Raw genomic sequence first — 25,856 nt, 5'->3', positions numbered from 1 at the left:
TGTGATGGAGGACCTACCTGTTCAGCGTCCACGAGGCCCTGGGCCCAATCCCCAAAACAGACGAGCAAAACAAACAGAAGCTCTCCAAAACCCTGGCAGAGCAAAACTTTACCACTGTGAGAAGGATTAATGGGTTACCAGAATTAATTCATTCTTTTAGTATCTTTTCTTTTTCGAAAATATCATCTTATGTTTTTGTTGTGGTGTGTGAGTGTGTGTGTGTGTGTGTGTGTGTGTGTGTGTGTGTGTGAGAATGTGGGCATGTGTGTGCTATGATAAACATACAAAGATCAGAAAACAAGTCTTTTTTGGAATGAGTTTTCTCCTTCAACCTCTGGGTTCTGAGGGTCAAACTTATCTTCCATCAAGCTGCGCTGCACTTATGTCTACTGAGAAATCTTGCTAGACCACAACATCTCTCTCTCTCTCTCTCTCTCTCTCTCTCTCTCTCTCTCTCTCTCTCTCTCTGTGTGTATGGGTTTTGTCTGCATGTATGTTTGCATGTCTGTGCACCACGTATGCCTGGTGCTCTTAGACGCCAGAAGAATGTGGTGTAGGATACCCTGGAACCGTGGTTACAGACAGTTTGTGAACCACCATGTTGGTGCTGGAAATTGAACCTGGGGTCCTCTGGAAGAGCAGCCAGTGCTCTTAACCACTGAGTCATCTGCCCAGGTCCAATTCATTATTTTTAATCTTTTACAGGCAGAGTTCTTTGTAGTCTGGGTTGGTTTCAAACTCATGTTAATTCACTTCCCTTGGTCTTCTGAGTGCTGGGATTACAGGTGTGAGCCACTGAACTTGGCTGTCCTTTTATTAAAAACAAACAAACAAGAAAACAATGATAGGGGCTGGAGAGATGGCTCAGCGGTTAAGAGCACTGACTGCTCTTCCAGAGGTCCTGAGTTCAATTCCCAGCAACCACATGGTGGTTCACAATCCTCTAGAATGTGATCCAATGCTCTCTTCTGGTCTGCAGGCATACATGCAGGCAGAAAACTGTATGATGTATATAAAATAAATAAATAAATTTTTAAAAAAGGCATCATAAGTCTGGCAGTGGTGGCACACAACCTTTGATCCTAGAACTCAGAAAGCAGAGGCAGGTGGATCTCTGAGTTCTAGGTCAGTCTGATGTCCAGAGTGAGTTTCAGGACAGCCAAGGCTATACACAGAGACCCTGTTGTAAGAAAGAACGAACAAATAAAAGAAAGGAAGGAAGGAAGGAAGGAAGGAAGGAAGGAAGACAGATAGACAGACAGACAGACATTATTATTTAACTTGGTTGCTTATCTTTAATTTCTTTTTTTTTTTTTTCGGAGCTGGGGACCGAACCCAGGGCCTTGCGCTTCCTAGGCAAGCGCTCTACCACTGAGCCAAATCCCCAACCCCGGTTGCTTATCTTTAAACAAACATTTATTTTATTCTATGGGTATGAGTGTTTTGCCTGCATGTTGTATGTGGACAATGAGTGCCTAATGTCTTATGGATGTCAAAAAAAGATGTCAGATCTTTCGACATGGGAGTTACAAACAGTTATGAGTCACCATGTGGGTGCTAGGAATCGAACCTGGCTCTTCTACAAGAGCAACGTGCTTTTTGCTTTTATAAAAAATATTTTAAATGCTATTTAATGTATACAGGTGTTTTACCTGCATGTATGTCTGTGTACCACGTGTGTACCTAGTGCTGTAGAGACCAGAAGAGAACATCTGATCCCCTGGGACTAAGTTACAGGAGGTTGTGGCCACCATGTGGGTTCTGAGAATTGAACCGGGGTCCTCTGGAAGGCCAACCAGTGCTCTTAACCTCTGAGAAATCTCTCTCTGTTTAACTTGCATTTTTATTGTGGATGTTGTTGTTTGCTTGTTCTTTTGAGACAGGGTCTCATTACAAAGCCCTAAATCTCACTAAGTAGATCAGGTTGGCTTTGAACCCACAAACCTTTTTTTTTTTTTTTCTTCCTGAGTGCTGGGATTAAGGCAATCATACCTAACCCTGTTTATCTGTTTAGGGCTTCTGAGGAATGAACTTACTTCTTTCTTTCTTTCTTTCTTTCTTTCTTTCTTTCATTTATTTATGTATATGAGTACACTGTAGCTGTCTTCAGACACACCAGAAGAGGGCATCAGATTCCATTACAGTGGTCGTGAGCTGGGATTTAAACTTAGGACCTCTGGAAGAGCAGTCAGTGCTCTTAACCTCTGAGCCATCTCTCCAGCCCCACAGGGGCTCCTGAGGAATTTCAAAGACATATAATGCTAAGGAAACACCTGGTGGCCATTTTTGAGACCACTAATTTTGTGACCTGCAGATACTAGAACAGGGAGGTGTGTGAGTCCTATTGTGGGACTGACCCCTACCCAGCTGAACTGACAGCCCCCTGTTTATCACCAGACTTACCTTTCTCGCTGACTTCTGCCATCCAGTAGATATCTGAATCATGTGTGAGCTGGGCCTGGAAAGGGGAGGAGTTGGGGGACAGGTCCTTGTCTGTGATGTTCAGCACTTGAGGCACGGGGCTTTGGTTACAGATGATGATCTGACGAGGTTCAGGGATTGGGCCATGGTCATTGATGTCAGTAAGTGTTAGCAGGAGGGTCCCAGTGCCGGTGGTGGGAGGGTTTCCTGTTTACAATTACATATACAATCTCCTTTCAGCATCTGCTCTTGGCTGGTGAATGAACCAATGTTAAGTTCCCCTAAGACTACTCGATCAGCTTCTAAGTAGCTTCTGGTTACCTCCCAGCTATCCTCCTCTTAAGCCAGGCACGAACTTCATTGTAGATCAAACTGGCAATGGCAAATACATGGTGATCATACCGTGACTTTAATCTGTGACCACAGCAGACATTACTAACAAATCACAGAGCAGTTGCAGCTACTACATTCAGACAGACATTATAATCCATCACAGAGTAAAACCTGCTGGCTACTTCAAGCTAGGACAGTCATTTACTGATCAGCTTCAGGGAACCAGAAGCTTCAGAGGAGTCTGCCTCAAAGCCGTTTGGCAAGCAAATGGCAGAACAGTATAATCTCCCCCAGTTATGATGCAACACCACTAATCATTTGTGGTATTCCCAGCAGACCTTGTCAATCAATCATTAGTGGAAACTGACAGGCCAATTCAGACTTTAGTGAACAAAAAATGGATTGAAAAGGGAGTCCTTGGGCTGGAGAGATGGCTCAGCGGTTAAGAGCACCCGACTACTCTTCTAGAGGTCCTGAGTTCAATTCCCAGCAACCACATGGTGGCTCACAACCAACTGTAAAGAGATCTGATGCCCTCTTATGGTGTATCTGAAGACAGCTACAGTATACTTATATATATAGTAAATGAATACATCTTAAATAAAAAAAAGAAAGAAAGAAAAGGGAGTCCTTGGCACCTTGCCTATCTCTTGGGATTTAGAAAATTAGGACCCTAACAGGCCTTTAAATGCAGACTGGTTTGTCATTTTTCCCTACCACCATTCCCTGCTAAGGAGGGAACATGCTGTGTCCTATGTCTGGGTACCAGAGGCAGAACGGTGGAAGCTCTCACCATTGTCTGTGGCCAACACCATGACTTCGTAGATGTCGTTTTTCACAAACTGCTCGTCCTCACGATCTAAGATGCCTGCAGCCGTTATCTGACCACTGTCCGGGTCCACAGCAAGCCAGCTGGCTGGGTCTCTCAAGATGCTGTAGCTGGAAAGAAGGTTGAGAAGAGTCACGGAGAACATCTGTAGAATTTTGTTACCATCCAGAGCCTCCTCAGATCAAGTGCAGAACCTTTAGCCTTGAGTATGGAGGGCGGGAAGGGTTTGGTGTAAGAATGGTGGTAACAGCGTAGAACAAACTTTATGGAGAAGAGCAAGTCACCAAGTGTACCTAGGTATTTGGCTGACCTAGTGCCCAGCCCCAGGTACCTGATCTTCTGTTCCTCCTTGTCAGGGTCCTGTGCAGTATAGACACAGACCAGTTCCCCAATAGAGATGCCTTCCTGGGCCTCAATGACCTTGGAAGGTGGAACAAACACAGGGGCCTCGTTGACATCTTCCACATGGACCACCACGGTGGCGGTGGCAGTCGGGAGCTTCACTGCAAAGGAAGCCTCGTTGGTCACTTCTATGTACAGGGTGTGTTGGTTCTGAGCCTCAAAATCCAAACCCTAGGAGAGAAGAAGAATCTGAGGCAGCATTCTGTGAGGTGACTTGTGGGCATCAGATGGCTCACAGTAAAGAAACAAGGCTCTGGTGGCCTCCCACTCCCACCCCTGACATAATCCCGTTTCCTAAGAGAACATCTATCTGCTGGGGTCTCTCAGACCACCTCAAAGGCTTAGTGAGGCCTAGCAGATTAGATCCCAATGGAGTACTGGTGTTCCCTAGGAGGGGCTTGAGAGCCTGCGGGGCGTGTTAACTGTGACCAGGGTGCCTCTGGGTAGGATGCTGTATTGCCCCAATGCTGTAAACAAAGGGCCCCCTCTGTGTCCCTTGCGATACTGATGCTTCCGTGGTCACCGGAGTGAGAAACCTGTTTGTAATTAGAACGGAGAACATGTTTAATATATCAACCAAGCTTCGGCTGAGTTCTTGAGGAAGGCAACTTCTAAAAGGGCCTGGTGAGTTAATTTGCTCAGGCTGGTTTCGGTTGCTGGTTCATGGTTCTGAATACCAGTAGAGAAAATGTGTCACCAGGCCAACATTTGGGATCCACTGTACTTGGAATGTTCTACAAATAAATGCAAGCATCTGACCGCTTCACTGTGCTTTCTGGTGCAGCTGTGCTCAAACACAGCTCACACGTCAAAATCTTTAGAATTCTTTCCTTCTATAATCTCTCTCTCTCTCTCTCTCTCTCTCTCTCTCTCTCTCTCTCTCCCCTCCCTCTCCCTCCTTCCTCCTCCCTCCCCTCCCCTCCCCTCTACTCTCTCCCTCTTGAATCAGGGTTTCTCTGTATAACAGCCCTGGCTGTCCCAGAACTCATTCTGTAGATCAGGCTGGCCTTGAACTGAGAGATCATCTAGCCTCTGCCTCCTGAGTACTGGGACTAAAGGCCCTGCTCTATTTATTTATCTAGATAAAGAGTCTCACTATATAGTCCTGGCTGGCCTGGTACTCTTTCTTTCTTCCTTCCTTCCTTCCTTCCTTCCTTCCTTCCTTCCTTCCTTCCTTCCTTCCTTCCTTCTTCTCTCTCTCTCTCTCTCTCTCTCCCTCCCTCCCTTCCTTCCTTCCTTTGCTTTTTGAGACAGGGTTTCTCTATGTAGCTCTGGCTGTCCTAGAAGTTCCTCTGTAGACTAGGCTGGTCTTGAACTCAGAGATCCTCCTGCCTCTGCTTCCTAAATGCTACTGCACTTGGCTGAGATTGTTTTAAGAACTACTCAGACTAAGTCATTCTCTACTGCGAACTAGAAAGACAAAGAAAGCAAAGACACACAGGCCCTTTTTCTGTTTTCTTTAAGATGAGGTCTTGCTATGTACATACGTATGTATGTATGTATGTATATCCCAAGCTGGCCTTAAACTCGTTAAATCTCCCTGCCTCTGCCTTCTGATGTTAGTAAGCAAGTAAGACATAATGCCCAAATCAGGTCCATGTTGATTTTCAGTGCTGAAACCTGGGATTAAACCAGAGACCTTTTAAACAGGCCCATATATATATTTTTTTTCTTTTCTTTTTTTCGGAGCTGGGAACCAAACCCAGGGCCTTGCGCTGCTAAATCCCCAACCCAGGCCCATATTTTTGAACCATTAATTATTGTTTTTTTTTTTTTCTCTTGTTGAACTAGTCTCACTGTACAGCTCAGGTTGGCCTTGAATTCACATGGTGAGCCATGCTAGCCTTGGTGAGCAAGTGCCTTAAATGCTGGGATTTCAGACAAGTGACATTATGTCCATGAGTTTGTCTCTCTTTTTTTATTTTTTTTTTCCGGAGCTGGGGACCGAACCCAGGGCCTTGCGCTTGCTAGGCAAGCGCTCTACCACTGAGCTAAATCCCCAACCCCGCTTGTCTCTCAAAGATCAAATTTATTCAAGTGTTTATTCATTTGGGTTTGTTTTTTTGTTTTGTTTTGTTTTAGCTTAAGCTAGTCTCAGACTGGCTACATAGCTGAGAATGAACTTGACCTCTTGACTTTCTTGATCCCACCTCCAAAGTGCAGGATCTTAGGTGTAAGCCACCATGCCCTGTTCCCAAAGACTTTTTGACCTAATCTTGCCCTCTATCCTGATAAAAACAAGGCCATAAAAGAAAAAGGCCCTGAGCTTGATCTCCAACACCCCCATACTATTCCGATCCACAGGACATCCCCGCCCACCCCTGCAAAAACCCAAAATCTTTGGTGAGCCCTGTTACAAAAGCCCAAATCAGGACAGTACCTGGAGCCACTGTCTTGGTGAAGTCCCCAGTGAATGGCCCAAGGGAAGTGACCTAAGGCAGGAGGGGTCCCTTTGCCCTAGAGGCCCAAACAGACCTACCTTCTTGGTTGTCAGGATGCCTTGGTTGGTCTCTGGGTGAGTGGCCACGGTGAAATGATCCCCATCGTCACCTCCCACAATGTGGTAGGTGGCACGCCATGCCGGTGAGTTGGGGGAATCCAGATCGGTCACTGTCAGCCTCTGTACCTCGTGGCCCACTGCATTCTCAGGCACCCAAGCCTCATACTTTGGGAAGAGAGGGACAGGACACAGTGAGATCGGAGCAGAGAGGAGCCATCCCGGCAGGCTGCACCACTCTCCAGCAGCTGGGAAGCCCCGTGGCCTTTTCACAGTTCTGGGCCATTGGCCCATAAAGACCCCAGGACACACACAGGGATGGAAAGACAATCCCAACCATCAGCACAGCTCTGGGGATAAGGCCACACATTCTGGACTTACTTTCCTTCTCCATGGGAGCCTGAAACTCGGGACTTTCTCCAGTCTGGATGCATAAACCCCAGCTGTACATAGCCACAGAGAGCAGAGGCTCCAAGAAAGATGGCCACAAGGACAGGTGCCTCACTGTGCTGGCAGCACTGGCCAGGAGCTTTGGTGCAGGTAATAGACTGGGGAATTGTTATTGGTTTTTTTTTTTTTTTTTAAAGATTTATTTATTTATTATATATAAGTACACTGCAGCTGTCTTCAGATACACCAGAAGAGGGCATCAGATCCTTTACAGATGGTTGTGAGCCACCATGTGGTTGCTGGGAATTGAACTCAGGACCTCTGGAAGAGCAGTCAGCGCTCTTAACCACTGAGCCATCTCTCCAGCCCCTTTTTTTTAAACTTTAGTTTTTTTTTTTCTTTTCTTTTTTTCAGGGCTGGGGACCGAACCCAGGGCCTTGTGCTTGCTAGGCAAGTGCTCTACCACTGAGCTAAATCCCCAGCCCCTTTGTTTTTGTTTTTAAAGATAGTCTTATGTAGCCCAGGTTGGACCTGGACTTGACATGGAGTGGAAGACGACCCTGAATTCCTCTTGCGTTTACCTCCTAAACCTTGTAATTATAGGTCCACCATGTTTCCTGACACAAGCCAGGGAGCCCCAGAAATATCATTTCCACCTCCCCAACAATGGAGTTCTGAGTGTGGGCCACCATGCGTGGCTTTTTACTCAGGTCCCAGGCTTGCACAGTAAACACTTCACAATCGGGAGCACTGTCCCTAGGGTTTTTTTTTTAAGGAGCCCTAAATAACATTCCAAAGCTAGATCTGTAAATACATGTAGGTGTTACGTGTCACCTTAACTGATTTGAGATTTTTTTCCTTTTAATTTTTGTACTGCATGCATGTATGGGGCGGGGTGTGGGTGTGGGAGCAGGTGCTGGGGTCAGTTTGCTCCTTCCGCCATGTGAGTCCCGTGATCAAACTCAGGTCATCTGGGTTCTTGCCCACTCTCCAGTTTTGCACTGAGCTTTCTGTCCTAGGAGCTATATAAATACTTATGGGCGGCAACAGATATGAGGTCTCCACACCAAGCCCCCATGTCAGCTGTAGACTGGAAAGAACTCTACACAGATCATTTCCCCAAAATTCCAGAACACTGTATCCAGTGTGTATCATAATTTCCATTTCACAGACTAGGAAACTGGGCACAGAGAGGCTAGGCAGTTAAGTTTACACAGTCCGCAAGTGACGGAGTTGGGACTTGGCTGGTGGTGGCGTGGGTTGGTTTGAGAGAAGCAGCCAACCTCAGGCCTTTACGTGATGACGCGGGTAGGAAGGAAGGGGCCATTACCTTTTGCGGCTGGAACTCTGGAGCGTTATCATTGGTATCAAGGATCTGCACTACGGCCTCGGCTGTTGTGGTAGAGCCGTCTCCGTCCATGTCTGTGGCCTGGATGGTCAGTGTGTACTCAGGGACTTTCTAGGGAGAGAGGAGCAGAGAGTTCACTGTAAGTCCGAGGTGAGAGGCCACTCACCTGGGTAATGAGAAACTGCCTTGGGGTATGGAGGAGGGAGCAGCAGCCCCTCCCCCCTTCAGTGTTCCTCAATTCCTTGGCTCACCCCTTACCAACTTCCAGGGATCAGACATGTATATGTATGACTGGGGGTGGGGGGAAGAGGTGCTCAATAGCCCTCCTGGGCTATCCTGGGGAAGCCCAGGCACTGCCCAACCCTCAGCTGCTCCACACAGGAACTTGGAGCAAGGATCTAGGCAAAGATATTAATTAGGAAACAGAAGGTAATTCCAATATCCATGGAGCTAGTTCCACTTTGTGGCGCACAAGGGACAAATCCAGGCAACAAGCAAACTAAATGAGCCGTTTGGACGGGAAATGAGAAAAGCTGAAAAGCCTGCATTTTACAGCTGCCTCCTCACCCCCAGGGGATCTAGCCAGCAGGCTGGACAGCAGGCCTCTAGCCCAAAGAAGTTGTGGGGCAGCAGAAGTGAATGCAGCAACAGCCAAGCCAATCCAGATGACCTGCCCTGCCTTGACCATCGAAGCTTCCACTCTGAGTCAGGTCTTGTCGGGTGCCTTCCCGAAGACTACCCACCTCTCTATCCAGGCCACTGGAGATGACGCTAATAGTCCCAGTGCTTTTATGGATGGTGAACATGAGGTCGTGTGGCTCCTTCGGCTCTTGGCTATGGATGGAGTAAGCCACCACCCCATTGTAAGTATTGATGGCGTCGTCCTCATCTGTGGCTGTCACCTGCATCACAGAAGTGCCTGCGGGGGAGAGGGGACCACTGAGCACCTCTCCCGCTCAGCCTAGAGCCAGTCGTGCCTACCTTGGAACCCTGTGAAGTTCTGCCCTGCACACCAGAAAGGTCTCTCTCCAAGCCTTCCTTGCCATCCTGTCCTTCTTCCCCAGAAAGTAGATTCTCAGTTTAGGCTGGTCACAGACCCTGGGGACAAACACTAGCGCCCATTCTTCCAGCAACCACATGACTACGGCAGTGACTTCTGAGAACAGGATACACATTTGGAGGAAGTTTTTTTTTTTTTTTTTTTAAAGATTTATTTATTTATTTATTATATATAAGTACACTGTGGCTGTCTTCAGATACACCAGAAGAGGGCATCGGATCTCTTTACAGATGGTTGTGAGCCACCATGTGGTTGCTGGGAATTGAACTCAGGACCTCTGGAAGAGCAGTCGGGTGCTCTTAACTGCTGAGTCATCTCTCCAGCCCTGGAGGAAGTTTTTTGTTGTAAAAGACTGTGCTTGTTTGTAGCTGGTGACTCAAGCCTGTGATCCCAATTTTGGGAGGCTGAAGCGGGAGAGCGGTTTGTAAGGTCAGGGCTTCACTACTAAGTAGGGAGAACTCTGTCTTAAACAAACAATAAATAAGGATGTTGTTCTTCACACACACAGACATACACATACAGACATAGACACACACACACATACACACACAGACACACACACATACACATACACACATATACAGACACACACACAGACACACACATACAGACATAGACACACACACCCACACATACAGACATAGACACATACACACACAGACACACACACATACACACATACACACACAGACACACAGGTACACACAGATACACACACACACACACACACACACACACACACACACACACACACACACACACACACACACTAAATCTAACGGCTCTAGCAGCCACAAGAGCTAACTGTGGGAACAGAGGCCAAAACAGCAAAATAACAAGACAGGATCCTTGCCCTTTAACAGGATCCCCATTGGCACCTGGATCAACAGCCTCTAAGCTTTCTGAGTACAAGGAAAGGAAAGAGGAAAGTTTTCATCTTGTTAAGACCATTTAAGCTAGCCTGGTCTACATAGTCAGTTTCAGATGAACCAAGGTTACACAGACCGTGTTTCAAACAAACAAACTTACCACACAACAAAACAAAAGACTTAAAAGCTGGGCATGGTGTTGTACACCTGTAATCTCAGCCATGGGATGTGGGGGCAAGTGATTTTCTGTGAGTCCAAAGCCACCCTGATCTACATGGTGTGTTCCAGACTAGCCAAAGATATACAGTGAGACCAACATTCTTTTTTTTTTTTAAAAGATTTATTCATTTATTATATATAAGTACACTGTAGCTGTCTTCAGATACACCAGAAGAGGGCATTGGATCTCTTTACAGATGGTTGTGAGCCACCATGTGGTTGCTGGGAATTGAACTCAGTACCTCTGGACGAGTAGTTGGGTGCTCTTAACCGCTGAGCCATCTCTCCAGCCCCCAACATTCATTTTATCAGTGTTGGCGCAGGCCTGTACTCAGGAGGCTAAGGCAGGAGGGCCACAAGTTTGAGGCTAGCCTGGGCTATATGGGGAGATCTTGTCTCCAAAAAATATAAACAAATAAAAAAAAAAATCAGCATTTTTTTTCTTTTTTCTTTTTTTCGGAGCTGGGGACCGAACCGAGGGCCTTGTGCTTGCTAGGCAAGTGCTCTACCACTGAGCTAAATCCCCAACCCCAAAAATCAGCATTTTAATGGTGGGAATTTCTGTTGTTGGCAATCTCGGGTGAACTCATTTCTGAAACTCTCAGCCGGAAAGCCGAGTGGTGAGCAGTCCCTCCCTATCACTCTAAGCAAGAAGAGGAGCCCCCTCCATCTCCTTGTACCCCTTGCTGCTCTTAGGAATACGAATCTATTTCTCCTTCATCTTCTATCCATCTCCTCCCTAGGGATGGCAACCTATTTTGTTTTCTGAAAATCACACTTTAATCCCTCCAAGTCCTGGCTGCTTGCCCCGTAGCTGTAGAACTTCTGGCTGGGTGCTTCACATATGTAGGAGTACACACATGATGCATGCACTCGTGCTCTCCCTCTCCCCCTCCCTCCCTCTCCCTCCCTCCCACCCTCTCGCGTGCTGCTGGTGCCCAGGGCCTGTCATACATGTGGCATGTGTTCCACCCCTGAGCTACACCCTCAGTGGCATGTGTTATTTCTAATCTCTGTAGCATTTCAAAGTTGATGTTCCCATTTGGATTGAAGCTCAGAGGTCCTGCCTATGGTCACAACCAGCAAAGAGACAAAGTCCAGATCCAAGTCTGAGTCTTTGCAGCTCCTAAGTCTGGCTGAGTCCAGAGCTTCTGGGAAGGTTTCAAATGTGAATGCCAGAGCTCTGCTACAAGTCAGGCTTGAGCAGGACTCATGGGGTGCACAGGGAATATGATGAAGTTCCAGAAGAGCCCCTTCCCAACCTCCTTACCAGGCATTACCCCCTCCGGAACACTCCCTCTGAAGGTGTCTTGAGTGAACTTGGGCTTGTTGTCATTCTGATCTGTCACAATGATGGATATGTTCATGGGCTCCTCTACAGACGCACCATTCTCAGATACAGCGTGGCCAAAAAGCTGTGGGCACAGAGGTTTCGGGTCAGCTGCTGTTCCCACCGCCCCAGGCCTTGCGCCTGCCTCAGTAAACATATCTACGTTGGGTGCTGAAGGCTTCTTACCTCATACTTGACAATTTTCTCCCTGTCCAGTGGCATATTCAACAGCAGCCAGCCCGTCTCCTTCTCTATGGTGAAGACTCCCTCAGGGGGACTGTCAGCTCCAGGCCCCGTGATGCTGTAGAAAAGCTTGGTGCCTCTGTCCTTATTAGATTTAAGCTAGAAGCAGAGGAAAATGACAGTTGACAGAGGGACAGGTGCCTCACCTGGTGGCCAGGAGCCTTCTGCAGGCGATACCCAGCAGCAAGAAGCCTTGTTCTTAGGCCTTTGGACGATAAAGCCCGTAGACCCTAGAGTTGCCCAGCCATACCTGATTCAGCCTCTGAGGAAAAGGACCTTTGCCATTCTCAGGGACCGATATTGGTGGCATCACCCACTCTCTCTTTCGTCTCCGTAAGATGCGTGAGGGTGGGGAGTTCATCACACCCTTCCCTCCCTGCGAGCAAAGGTGTGGAGAGCACATTAGCTTTTGCGTGGAAGGAGAAAGAGTCGTCCGTGGCAACACACACCCATACTCCCAGCTCTCAGGAGAGGCAGGAGGATTCGAGGTCCTCCTCTGTTACATAGCAATTTGAGGCCAACCTAAACCACATGAGACCTCGCCTTTAACAACAACACAAAAAGTAACAATAACAATTGTTTATTTAATTTTGTTTGTTTGTTTTTGAAACAGAGCTTCTCTGTATAACAGTTCTGGCTGTCCTAGAACTGGCTTTGTAGACCATTCTGACCTTGAACTCAGAGATCCTCGTGCCTCAGTCTCCTAAAAGCTGGGATTAAAGGTCCATGCCACCACACCCAACAACAACTGTAATAGTAACAATAAAGGAAAACAAAAAAGACGTCCATTTTTAATTTGTATATATACAAGGAATAATTTATCTTTATGTGTGTCTTCTCAAAAGGGATGGACAGGCTATGAATAGATGGGAGACAGATTGTTATATAGTTTTAAATATTTTTACGTTTTGAACATTCTCCCGTTCAAACAATTAAAAGACACCAGGAGTTGGTTGTAGTGGCGTATGCCTTTGATCCTAGCATTCAGGAGGCAGAGGCAGGCAGATCTCTGTGAGTTGGAGACCACCCTTATTTACATAGTGAGTTCTACGATAGCCAGAAATACATAGAGAAAGGGGGAAAAAGACATCAGGAAGTATGACTAAACGCCTCAGGTCTACAATTCTAGAAGTCCATAGGGATGGCAATCCTGTGTTGAAATAGGCTTCACCTGGGGTTAACCTGGACAAAACTGGAAGGGAGCAAGGGGATGAAAGTATACAGAGCCTGAGTGAGCTGGGTGATGGCAGCCCCGCCCCACTTCCCTGCCCCTGGACCAACTCTCTATCGTCCCCTATTGGTAAACCTCAGTCACGGCTCTGATTAGCAGCCACAGCTCACGGCTGGCTGGGGTTAGGGTTAATTTGGTTCCTGTTACTATAGTAACAAAGACTCTGGCCAGCAGAAATCTGAACATAGCACCTTTCTTTTGCCCTGATGACAGACATGACAATTTACCTGGACTGTCTCCCTATTCAGTGTAATGATTCCTCCACTGTCTGCACCGAGCACCTCGTGTCCAGCCAATGCCTCTGTGAGGAAGAGAGAGAAAATTAGAAAGCAGTCCCTTGACTAGATTAAGGACTACCAGCCGAAGGCACTCAGGGCCTTGGCTTACTTTTCCTGGCCAGGCGGTGGTTACAACTCTCAGTTGGCATTTTTACATTCAGTCTTATCACGATTTAAAACATTTTTCCATTGGTGTACACCTTATGTGTGCAGGTGCCCGTGGAGGCCAGAGGAGTCAGAGGCCTGGGAGCTGGACTTACAGGTGGTTTTGAGCCATGTCAAATGAGTGTTGGGAACTGAACCCAGGTCTTCTGGAAGAATGGTATAAGCTCTTAACCTCTGAGCCATCTTCATTCCAGCCCCTACATTTGGATCTGGGAGAGGGAGGACCACCCCTTCGTGTGTCTAACTAACCCTTGTGTTTATCAGGCTGGAGGTTGTGGGCAGGTAGCTTTGTTGAGATACAGCTGAAGGAAGACAGCATCCTGGAGGCTATCTGCACACCGCAGGCAACCTATCCCCGAGAACGTGACACTGTTACCCACAGACGATTTGTCCAACTTCTGGTGATTTAAGTTGACAATAGTTCTTCTGAATTCTGCCTACAAAGCTACTGCCCTCTAGCCACCCCCAACAAAGAAGACTGATTTATTTTTATTTTACACATGTGAGTGTTGAGTGTTTTTATTTTTGCCTGCTTCTAAGTCTGTGCACCACAACCATGTAGTACCCAAAGACGCCAGGAGAGGGCACTGGATTCCCCCAGGTATTGAAGTGACAGCTGCTTGTGAGCCACCGCGTGGATGTTGGGAGATCGAACCTGGGTCCTGTGGAAGAACAGTCAGTAACTACAAGTCACTGGCATCTGCCCAAGCTTGCTGTTAGCCCCACCCCGCCCCGCCCCTTTTACTCTGTGTTGCTGGGACTAAGCCCAGGGTTTTTGCGAATGGGAGACTGGTGCTTTAGTAAGGAACTGTGCTCCCAGAGGGAGGAAGTGGAGAGACCAGATGCCTCATGTCTGGCTGGTGGGGAGAGCAAAGGAACAGGCACTGTGGAAAAGTCAGGCAGTGGGGCCGGAGAGGGGGTCAGCAGGTAAGAGTACTGGCTACTCTTTCAGAGGATCTGGGTTCTATTCCAAACATCCACATCGTGTAACTCTAGTTCCAGGAGATCTCACACCCTCTTCCGGCCTCCATGAACACTAAGGATGCATGTGGTGCACAGACATCCATGCAGACAAAACACCATATGCATTAAATAATAAATACAATTTGAAAAAAAAGTTAAAATGTATTCGCAAGGTTGGGCATGTCCCTCAGTGGTTGAGTGTTGTCTAATATATATACCAAGTCCTGAATCAAATTCCCACTACTTAAAAGGGAAGGTGCATGTTAAGATGTTCTCTTCACCGCCACAACTGGAAATGGTAGATGTCCCTGAAAGCTGCACGGACAGAAACATGGTGGTACTGCCACGTTTGGAACAACTCAACCACAAGAACATGCAACCAGGGTGGGTTCAAGAAGCAGAAGGTGAGAAGCAAAGCCAGATGCATGCTTGCCAGGGAAGAAAGACAATCCCCCACTAACAGCCAACGCTTGTGGTCTAGACAGACCCTGTAATAAAAGACAGTAAGAGGAGACAAACAAGCGTATTAGCGCATTCAGTATGTGTCACATAGGCAAAGCCTCAGTGGACGGCATCATGAATGGTGTGGTTCCAAGACTAGACAGAGGGAAGCCATTACAGAGGCAGGAGACTGTGGATGTGAATCCAGGGAGCAAGCTAATGCTGTGAGATTTCGTTATTGATAAGAGTTGGTCTTCAGAAAGGAGTGCCTAGTTGACCTAGGAGGGCAGAGAGAGCCATCTCTCTCTCCAGTGCTAGGTACCAAATCCAGGTCTTACGCATGCTCGGTATATAGCCCCTCGCTTTATTTTTATTATTATTATTTTTTTTAGGGCAAGGTCTTCCTAGATAGCCCTGTAGACCAGGCTGGCCTTGACCTCAGAGTCAGCCAAGGGAGCAGCGGGACTCAAGAGTGCACCACCATGCCTGGTTCTTTTGGTTCTTCCTAAATGCACTTTGCTCAAAAGTATTTAGATCCACAACATATTTTCTGGCAACACATTTGTTTGCCGGCAGTGTGGCTCCACCGTGTAAAGTCAGAAGCCTGGCAGAGCTTATGGAAGTGGATGAAGTCAGCGGAAGGGGCAGCGGGTTTTAACAACCATAACGAGCCACCTGCAGCCCACAGGAATCCAGTGCCAGCTTTCCGGGGCCCCCCAGTCCTGAAGCCAAAGAGCCCTGGATCCCCAGAGCCCCAGAGCCAGACCCCGAGGCCCGGAGTCCCCGAGGCCGGGAGCCCCGGAGCCCCGGAGCCCCAGAGCCAGACCCCGAGTCCTGGAGTCCCCCGGAGTCCCAGAGCCCCAGAGCCCCAGAGCCAGACCCCGAGTCCTGGAGTCCCCCGGAGCCCCAGAGCCCCAGAGCCCCAGAGCCAGACCCCGAGTCCCGGAGTCCCCGAGGCTGGGAGCCCGGAGCCCCGGAGCCCCAGAGCCAGACCCTGAGTCCTGGAGTCCCCCGGAGCCCCAGAGCCCCAGAGCCCCAGAGCCCCAGAGCCAGACCCCGAGGCCTGGAGTCCCCGAGGCCCGGAGCCCCGGAGCCCCTGAGTGCACACATGCAGGCAGAGTCCTCCTGGAAGGCTGGGATGTACGTGTGGGAGAGTGAAGATTGCTTAGAGACGGCCCTGCCTCCTTGACGATATCCTCTCTGAGGAGGCCTGCGCTGACACACTTGGTTTGGGGCAAGAAAGGGACCTGGACATGATTCCATTCCAGGAGCCACAGGATCTATGGAAGTGGCCTTGTCTTTTACTCTATTGCACACTTTTGCAGGCTCATCTGAGGAACTTTGCTTTGCCTTAACCCTAGAAAAACCAGGAATGACTGATATGCTAAAGACTAAATCAGCTTAAATACAGAAAATATTGTGTGTGTGTGTGTGTGTGTGTGTGTGTGTGTGTGTGTGTGTAGCATGCACTCATACAGCTGTGCAAAGAGGCACTTGTAAAGTTTTTTTTTTTTTAAAGGTTTATTCATTTAATATGTATAAGTACACTGTAGCTGTCTTCAGATACATCAGAAGAGGGCATCAGATCTCTTTACAGATGGTTGTGAGCCACCATGTGGTTGCTGGGAATTGAACTCAGGACCTCTGGAAGAGCAGTAGGAGCTCTTAACCGCTGAGCCATCTCTCCAGCCCGTAAAGTTTTAAAAGTATGTAAGGACACGCTCCTGTGCTATGAAACAAAGCAGGCATTGAAATGACACAGTGTGCATGTAACTATGGACGGGGGAAAAACCTTGAAGAAATGACCCTTCCCATGATTGCAGGATACTTTTAACTCTTCTAACCACGTGGCCATGGCTATATGCTAACCATTTGTTTTCATTCTCTGTTTTTGGCGATCTTTTTGACTCTGTGTGCACGTGTGTGTGGCGTTTTCTTCAGCTGCTCTCCACCTACTGACACAGGGTCTCTCACTGAGCCCAGAGCTCGCAGAGACCTAGTCAGTCAGTTTGCTCTGCTGGAATATCACGCAGGCCACTATGCCCGCCTGGCTTTTTGTTATTTTACTGTAATTACACTTGTGTGTCTGTGGACGTGTGACTCTCGAAGCACACCATGTTGACTCTCTCCTCCCACCACCTGGCTTCTTACCCGAGGCCCCCTCTTAGCTTTTATGTGTGTCAAGTGTCAAAACTCCCAGCCTTACCCTTTAGTGGCAAGTGCTGGAATGACTATACCATCTCTCCAGCCCTCTGTTTTGAGACAAGGTCTTGTTAGCTCAGGCTAGCTTGCAATTCAACTTGAAGCCCAAACTTGACTTCACGATTCTCCTGCCTTTGTCTCCCAAGATTCTAGGATTTCCAGTGTGCTGACCATGCCTGACTCCTGTATTATCTTGGATTCTTGCTCCACCCCAATCTCTACACTGAAGTTTTCTGGCTCCTTGTACATCACAATGTGGCTACATTTGAAGAAAAGGTCTTAAAAGAGGCCACTGGCCCTAATCCCATTGTTGCTAGTGTTCTTGGGAAAGATATTTTGGACACAGTACAGGCTTTGTGACAGCAGTGAAGGAGTTGGCCATCACAAAGCCAAGAAGGACCTCAGGAGAGCAAACCTTCCTTGGCTTCCAACCCTAAACCTCTAGAATTGTGAGACTCAATTCCTGTCCTGGCCAGCCAGCCCCGGGTCTTTGTCTCAGTGGTCTTAACAGCTATGCTCCAGTCTCAGTGGTTAGGAATTCTCATTCTTCTGCGTTACTGTTACCAGCCAACATTAACATAGTTTGCTTTTTAGTTTCTTTATTTTTGGATGGGGTCCCTTGTAGTCTAGGCTAGCTTTGAACCTCTGATCCTCCCACGGCCGTCTCCCAAGTATCTGGATTATAGACATGTGCCATCAGGCCCAGCTCATAGCTCCTTATTTCATCTTCATGAAGAAACTTATAAGAGGCATTTTAATGGACATTTTTGAGTCTGGGAAACTGAGAGGTTCAACAAGTTCATTGAAGTCACATAGAGAGAGGCGATGAAAATCCAAGTCCTTCCCAAACCAGTCTGAACCCTGAGTCATCTGCATAGCCACCCACCTCTGGTCTTTTCCATCTCTCTGAGAGCTTCTTCACTTACCACCACTCCTCTATAGAAGTAATAAAGATTATTGTTAAAGCCAGTCTTTGTTCTGTTTTAACCTTATGTGTATGGCTGTTTTGCCTGCATGTATGTTTGTACACTGCAGGCATGCAGTATGTGAGGCGTCCAGAAGAGGGCGCCGGATCCCCTGGAACTAGAGTTAGGAGTGGTTGTGAGCTGCTCAGTATGGGTGCTGAGAACTAACCATGGGACCCTGACAAGAGCAGTGTAATTCTTAACTACTGAGCCATTTCTCTAGCCCCCTATATTTTTATCTTTAAAATCTGTTGTGAACACCAATGTCTTTTTTGTTTTTGGAGACAAGGTCTCTCTGTGTAGCCCTGGCTGTCTTAGAACTTGTTCTGTAGACCATGCTGGCCTTAAACTCAGAGATTCACTTGCCTCTGCCTCTCAAGTGCTGGGATTATGGCCTGGCATAAGCATAGTGTTTTGATGAAGAATTTGGATTATTAGAGTTGGAAGAACAGCACTCAACTTCACAGAACTACCACAAACACCACGCAGAGCAAAACCTCCAAACATGACGCTGTCAGCCGCAAACAGCATCATCTAGCATTCAGCACCAGGGAACCAGAACTCCAGGGTCACATGACTTGCTCAAATCCAGACTGCTAAAGAGTAGAATCAGAATCAGAACCCAGGCATGGTCAGAAGTCTAAAGCCATATTCTTCAGCAAGGCATTCATTCAAACTCTGCCTTGGTGCAAACTGTGTACCTATGATACCAAGACACAGGGAGGAACAAAAGCGCTCACCCACAAGTTTGCCTAAATCCCTGCAGGGTGCTCTTGGCTCTCCAAACTAATCAACAGTGCATGGCTGACAGCTACAGTGCAGAGACAATCTAAATGCACATCAACGAGGGATGGAGTCCTGTGACATCATCATCATCCGCCTCCAAGCAATGGAAGACAAACCAGACATCACAGAAAGCTACGAAAAGGGCAGGGGATCTAGCTCAGTGGTAAAGCACTTGCCTAGCATATGAGGCCTTGGCTTTGATACTTCAGCTCTCAAAAAATAAACAAGCTATCATCAATGGATGTTCAAATTCTGTAGGTTATATGAGAAGATGCTGGGACACATTGTTAACACATCTTAAGGTAGAGCGATATGGTTCCCTAGTAATGTTTGCATTTGTACATCATCATCATCATCATCATCATCATCATCATCATCATCATCATAGCATGGGATATTGACCAGAACTAACATATGACAGGGGAAACTTTTGTCACTGAGCTACGCTCCTCAGTCCATATCTGTACTGTCTTTGCGGGCTGGAGAAATGACGGAGTGGTTACAAGCACTTCCTGATCAGTCAGAGGAATGCAGTTCAGATGCCAGCATCTAATATCAGGTGGCTCACAAACATCTATAACTCCAGCTCCAAGGGACCTGATGCCCATTTTTGGCCTCTGTGGGCACCCGACCCCCCACCCTAACTAAAATGAAAACAAATAACAGAAACAGAAAATTGAAAAAAAAAACAATTAAAAAAAACCCAGGCTTCTGGGAAGAGTACCCTGCAGCTGGGACAAAGATAAGACTTTTTGTCACTGTCCCTTCTGGCTTCCCATGGCACTGACCGTATCAGTTGTTCGAAACACTTAAAGCACGCCAGGCACGTTATCATATGCCTGTAATCCTGGCACGTGGGAGGAGGAGGCACAAGAATCATAAGCTCGGTGTCTTTGCTGGCTATATATAGTGTCAAGCCATCCTTGGCTGTACTTGATCCTATCTCAAAAAAAAAAAAAAAAAAAACAAACATGAAAACTTAATCGCCACCTTCCCGCCCCGTTCCTGAACTGGGAGATAGCCTCCAGCTAGCACAGGTGTGCCAGCGACTTCTCAGTCTCTGCAGCAGCTCCATCCTTCCAGGTTACCCAGCAGGGAACTAATGGTTCCCCCAATACTCAGAAGCCTCAAGCCCCCCCCAAACTCTAAAATCTGCCATACCTGCAAGGAGTCACTAACTCAGACAAACCTCTTCCTATTATTTACAAACTCTACCCTCAAGGAGTGTGCAGACTGCCCTGCTACCCGGTCGCTTGCATTTCCCCACTGGTGCATGGTGCCAGATGTTAGCATCTCAGTATCTCTGCTGTCCATCTCTTCTCAGAGGGGACGGCCCCTCTGAGACAACAATCAAGCAGCCAGCAGTCACGTATTATGAATGTCTCAGCCTCCCCCGCAGACCGCACACCCCTGGAGCATCAGCTCCAACTCATGTTCAACAGGAAGCAGAACACAACCACGAGGCAGGAATCCGGGCAGGCAGGGGCATGCTTCAAACACCCACTGTGCTTAAGACACTCAGCTCAGTGATTTTCTCCCTAGTCCTGGGAAGGACTATTACAGCTTCTAACCAACAGCTCAGTGAACGAGAGGCTGTAGGGTGCAGGGATGGAGGTGTCTTGAACTGCCTCCAGGAAACAGCATCAGAAAGAAAGCCCCAACCACATAGCTTCAGACAGGTCCGGAAGACCTGGGCTGATAGCTACACAATTACCAGCTGTGTGCTTAGGCAAACATCGTGAGCATATGGAAGTTCTATCTATTCATCTGAAAAGTGGGGACACTAACGTGTGCCTGGTACAAGTAAGCCTTCGATAAAAGTACCATTAATCTACGTATGCATAATACATACAGAGGTGTCTACATCAAGTCCCAGATTCCACCCCCCAAATTGTGTGTTGGATATATGGGTGTCTCATATATATGTATGGTGCACAGACATGTGGAGGCCAGATCAATAATCAGGTGTCTGCTCTATTTCTCTCTCCCTTATGGCCTTAAAAAAGTCTCTTACTGAACAGGAAGTGCCCATCCCACCTCATTTCAGCTGGGCTGGCTGGACTGCAAACTCTCAGGATCAGCCAGTCTCTGCTCTCAGTGCTGGCTGGGTTATAGCCACACACAACCATGCCAGACATTTATGTGGGGGTTCAAACTCAGGTCCTCATGCCTGCAGAGTAAGCACTCTCACCCACTGAGCCATCTCTCTGGTCCCCTCTTTTTCTTTTATGAGGTAAGGTTTGCTATGCTGCTCAGGCTGCCCCTGAACTCACTACATAGGCTTAGCTGGCCCCAAACTTGTCATTTTCCTGCCTTGGCCTGCCATGTACTAGGATAAGAGGTGTGTACAACCATACCCAGTTAGTCTTTTGTTTTAATTTTTAAAAAGAATGTGGACAAGTGCATGTAGTGCCTGCACACGCCTGAAGAGGGCGCAAGAGCAGTTATTGACAGTTCTGAGTGGTCGCACTGGTGTCTAGAACTGAACCTGGGTCCTCTGAAGAATAGCCAGAGCTCATATCCCCTGCTCCTTCTCTCCAGTACCCCCCCCCCCCGCTAGTCTTTTCAAAACCACAGGAAAACCACCTCCCGACCTGCAAAGGGGTTAACCTGCGACTGTGATTTACCTTAAGAATGAGTACAGAGAAGCAGATGCCCAGTGCCCAAGAACACAGATGAAAACTGGCTCAGTCTGCCTCTGGAAAGGGCTGTTTGAGGGGGTCTCTGTGGCTCACTGGGGGGAAGCAGAGGCTGGACATTTCACAGACACACTGACCTTTCTAGAGAGATTTGCTGGGGTATCTGTGAGAACATGAGTCACTTTCTTTGTAAGTTAAGCATCACAGAGAAACTGCTGACAGGTTAAGCCCTGGGGCAGATCACTACGGCTTCCTTGCAGAGGCTTCCTGGAACCAGTGGCCTTGTGCCATAGTCTTAGGGTGAAGCTCATCTCAAACCAGGTCTCACCACCACTCATCCTGCCTTGGCCTCAGCTTCCTCAGTGAAAGATGCCCGTAGAAACAGGTGTGGTAGGGTTGCAAGGCCATGCATCTTAGCTAACTGATGGGGGCATGAATGGGCCTGTGTCGATATCTTTCTGACGTGAGTTGATGAGTACCAGAGAGCACATGACGCAACAGCTTTAAAGCTGGAAAACAAAAGGCCTTAACATGGCTCTGACTTCCATTCCCACCCCAGGCCTCAGGCGCCTGACTGCTGTAGCCTGTTTTCCCCACAGAGGGAAATGAACTTGAACCTGATCCTCTGAAGAAGGAAGATGTGCCTGCTGGACGCAGGGGAACGGACGGCTTTCTTGCTGGGATTGTGTCTACAGAAAGTAACGTAACAAGCACAACCAAAGAGGTAGGAGTCCCATGTTTCCGCCCTAGATAGGGGGACACTCAATGGAACCTGGAATCCCTGACTTAGGTTCAAAATCTTCTTTAAAAGACAGTCTGTAAAGGCTGAACCTCAGATCTAAAAGCTGATACCACTATAAAACTTGGACAAGAAGAGTCCAGCCTCTGGGATACTAGAGCTGGGGAAGAAAAAAAGGTTTTTGTTTTTTTGTTTTTTTTCGGGGCTGGGGACCGAACCCAGAGAAAGAAAGGTTCTTAAACAGATGTATGCAGGGTTGGGGATTTAGCTCAGTGGTAGAGCGCTTGCCTAGCAAGCACAAGGCCCTGGGTTCGGTCCCCAGCTCCGAAAAAAGAAAAAAGAAAAGAAAAAAAAGAAAAGAGGAGGAGGAGGAGGAGGAGGAGGAGGAGGAGGAGGAGGAGGAGGAGGAGGAGAAGAAGAAGAAGAAGAAGAAGAAGAAGAAGAAGAAGAAAGACAGATGTATGCAAACTGATGGGTACTGTGCTGGGGACATCTGATTTCCCTTGGGTCAGAAATGCCCAGACTGCTCCCTCTCAACCCCAAGGAAACACCCATGAAAGGGATGGGGAGTGGGGTGGAGATTTGACATCTCAGACACAACATGAAGGTGCTACAGAGTTCCAACGTCCAATTCTGTTAGATGTTCTGGCAAAATAAAACGACCCATCTCTCTGAGCACAGAAGATTCTCAATGATCAGTCCTGGCCAATTTACCCGCTGATGTTGGGCAACTGACTACAAGACAAGGGAAGTACCTGTCTGATCAGGGTGTGGCCACAGGGCATCCAAGGAGAGAGGCCAGGAGAGAACGCCTTCAAAGTCTCTGTTCTAGTTTGTCTTGAATACAAAGTGAACACGCTTCTGAATGAGAGGTTGGTAGCTCGGGGAAGAGCACGTGGAAATAACCGTTAAGATCCTGGGACTTTCCCAAGTGAAGCTGTGTTTAGACGAAAAAAAAAAAATCCACTGAGAAAGACTAATTAAAAGCCAAGTGCTGTGGACTACTACCAGGGAACCAGGTGCTGCTGTACACTGCTGGGACAAGTGACAATAGAAACTGGTACTTTTCTATCACTTAGGAATTCATAAATAAGTCCTTTCACCTGGGTATCGTGTCAGAAATCATCCCAGGTGTGGCAAAAACCAGATCTGTGAGCATCCTCAAATCTGCTGCTTAAATAGGAGAAAATGAAGGACTCAATAACCTTTCAATGAATGCTTAATTAGGCTGCGTTACAGATACTCAAATGTCTACACTATAGCCTCAAATACTATAAAAGAAAACCCCAAGGGAAACCAGTGCTCTACAAAGCAGAGGAAAGGTCACAAAGAGCCATTTATAGTACTCATCCAACAATTATACAATATTAATAGTTTCACACGGCACAAATCAGGAGAGATGGGGCCGAGCCCTGGAACCAAGAAGGCTCCCAAGCTTTGAACCCAAACCATCAGACATCTTCCAAACAAAGGGATACCAAGATGGCTGCCTGTGGTGCACATTCCTATATATACTAACACCAAAGGCTAAGGCAAGAGGAAAGGAAAAAAATGGTGAGCAAGACTGGAACTGAGCAGGCTGATGCGAAGACGCTGTAGGGCAGAAAAGCACACTGGGAATATACCTCCGCTATGCAGGCTGGGATACCCAGTGCTTTTGTTTGACTCAGAAGCTGCCCCAGGGCATGCTGGGATGTCCACCCCCTCACTAACTTCATTGAAGGTAGTCTCTAGTACACTTGGGGGTTCCGGTGCTTCTTCTCCAGAGCTTCTATAGTGGACAAGCCGGAAGTCCAGCATGAGACCTCGACACTGTCTTCTGGATGTTTAAGGGGTCCTCAGTATCCTGATGCTGGAGCTAAAGTGGAAGTCATACCATCCCAGTAGTGACTTTATAAACTCCTGTAGGATGTACAATCTCCGGGGAGTGAGGTTAGGTGGCAGGTCACCCTCATTTCTGCAGGATTTACAGAGGTCCTGATCTTGCAGAGAACCCGATGCAATCGGAGGCGCTCAGCCTGGAGCCCCTTCCCAGCTACCGTAGTCTAAAAGTGCGGGAGGAGAAGCTTGGCTTTGGGCACTGACTGACGCTTAGATGGAAAGGAAGGGAGATGAATTGGGGAGATATGCTTTAAAAAAAAAAAGTGTGGTGGTGCAAGCATGAAATCTTAGTACTGGAAAAACCAAGACAGGATTGTACAAGTTCAAGGCCAGCCGGGGGAACATAGTGGGTTCAAAGCCAGCTTGAACTATGGTGTAAAAACCCTGTCTTCACAAAACACAAAAAAAAGACAAGCAGGTAAGTCATTCAGAATAGAAATATAAAGTGTTAAAAAGTGGCAATTTGGGGTTGGGGATTTAGCTCAGTGGTAGAGCGCTTGCCTAGGAAGCGCAAGGCCCTGGGTTCGGTCCCCAGCTCTGAAAAAAAGAACCAAAAAAAAAAAAAAGTGGCAATTACTAGAGAGGAAGCCCGAATACAATTATTAAGATTTGGGAATTTATGGTTGTGTGTTTGAGCATGATGTGCATGCACTGGGGAGGGTCACCACAGCTTTGTGCTGACAGTTCTCTCTGTCTACCTTCCTGTGTGTCTTGGGGGCTGAAGTGAGGTTACCAGGTTTGCACAGTAAGCACCTTTATTTTCTGAGCCATCTCACAAGCTCCAAAATTCCATTTTTAAAATGGCATTTTTTTTTTTTTTTGAGCTAGAGTCTCTTGTATCCCAAGACGGCTTGAGACTCTGGATGTCCTTGGACTTCTGTTCTACTGCTGAGTGCCAGGGACAAAACGCACAGTCTATTCCTTTCGATATGTTTAGTGTCATCACAGTGACCCAAATGTCCAGAACAAATGTCACAAACACATCAGTAATGACCCTAATGTCTAGAGCAAATGTCGCAAACACAGCTGATAAAACTGTCAGCAAACTTAAAAACACCCATACTTTTTCCTTTTTTTTTTTTTTTTTTTTTTTCCGGAGCTGGGGAACACCCATACTTTTTAAAGATGTGCATATCCTTTATCTTAGCACTAAGGAGGCAGAGGCAGGAAAATTTCTGTGTGTTCAAGGTTAGCCTGGACTTCATAGTAAGTTCTAAACTAACAACAATAACACACTAAAATTAAAATAAAACACAAACAAACACAGCTTCTGCTGCTGACCTCTGTACATTCTTAGTTTCTGAGCGCTCACCTTGTGAAAGGGTCTGCACTTGCATGCATGGGGTGCACATAGACTCATGGAGGCAGACTGTTGTGTTGCAGCCTCCTCAAGATAATAACCTTCAGGCAGTATCTAAAACTGACCAGATTCACTAGGCCCCTCCCTGCCAGAGTAAGGAGAAAAGAAAGCCCAGCTGCCTGGAAGACTGAGGCCAGCCCAGATACCTGGAAGAGGTTTAGACCAGAGTCCCTTGCAAAGGACACTCTCTAACCTGTTGAGTTGTCCCCACAGCTCCAGTTCCCAGCTTTGTGAGCTGTCATACATGCTGGGGCGGGCTTTGGTG

General features: G+C 47.4%; 1 protein-coding gene across 1 annotated transcript in view; it reads right to left on the bottom strand.

The window, feature by feature from the left end:
* Cdh3 (cadherin 3) overlaps nt 1-25,856 on the bottom strand; it is a 50,342-nt gene that overhangs the window by 10,397 nt on the left and 14,089 nt on the right. The window contains exons 3-12 of the mRNA NM_053938.2: nt 13,400-13,473; nt 12,192-12,317; nt 11,885-12,040; nt 11,639-11,783; nt 8,964-9,139; nt 8,203-8,331; nt 6,465-6,650; nt 3,915-4,156; nt 3,548-3,693; nt 2,404-2,628 (exon numbers count right to left, since the gene is read on the bottom strand). Of these exons, the coding sequence (NP_446390.2) occupies nt 2,404-2,628; nt 3,548-3,693; nt 3,915-4,156; nt 6,465-6,650; nt 8,203-8,331; nt 8,964-9,139; nt 11,639-11,783; nt 11,885-12,040; nt 12,192-12,317; nt 13,400-13,473 (1,605 nt within the window). The remainder of the gene's footprint in view (nt 1-2,403; nt 2,629-3,547; nt 3,694-3,914; nt 4,157-6,464; nt 6,651-8,202; nt 8,332-8,963; nt 9,140-11,638; nt 11,784-11,884; nt 12,041-12,191; nt 12,318-13,399; nt 13,474-25,856) is intronic.

Source organism: Rattus norvegicus, chromosome 19 (genome assembly GCF_021556685.1).
Source record: "Rattus norvegicus strain SHRSP/BbbUtx chromosome 19, alternate assembly SHRSP_T2T, whole genome shotgun sequence".
NCBI lineage: Eukaryota > Metazoa > Chordata > Mammalia > Rodentia > Muridae > Rattus > Rattus norvegicus.
This window is presented reverse-complemented; position numbering and strand designations above follow the sequence as displayed.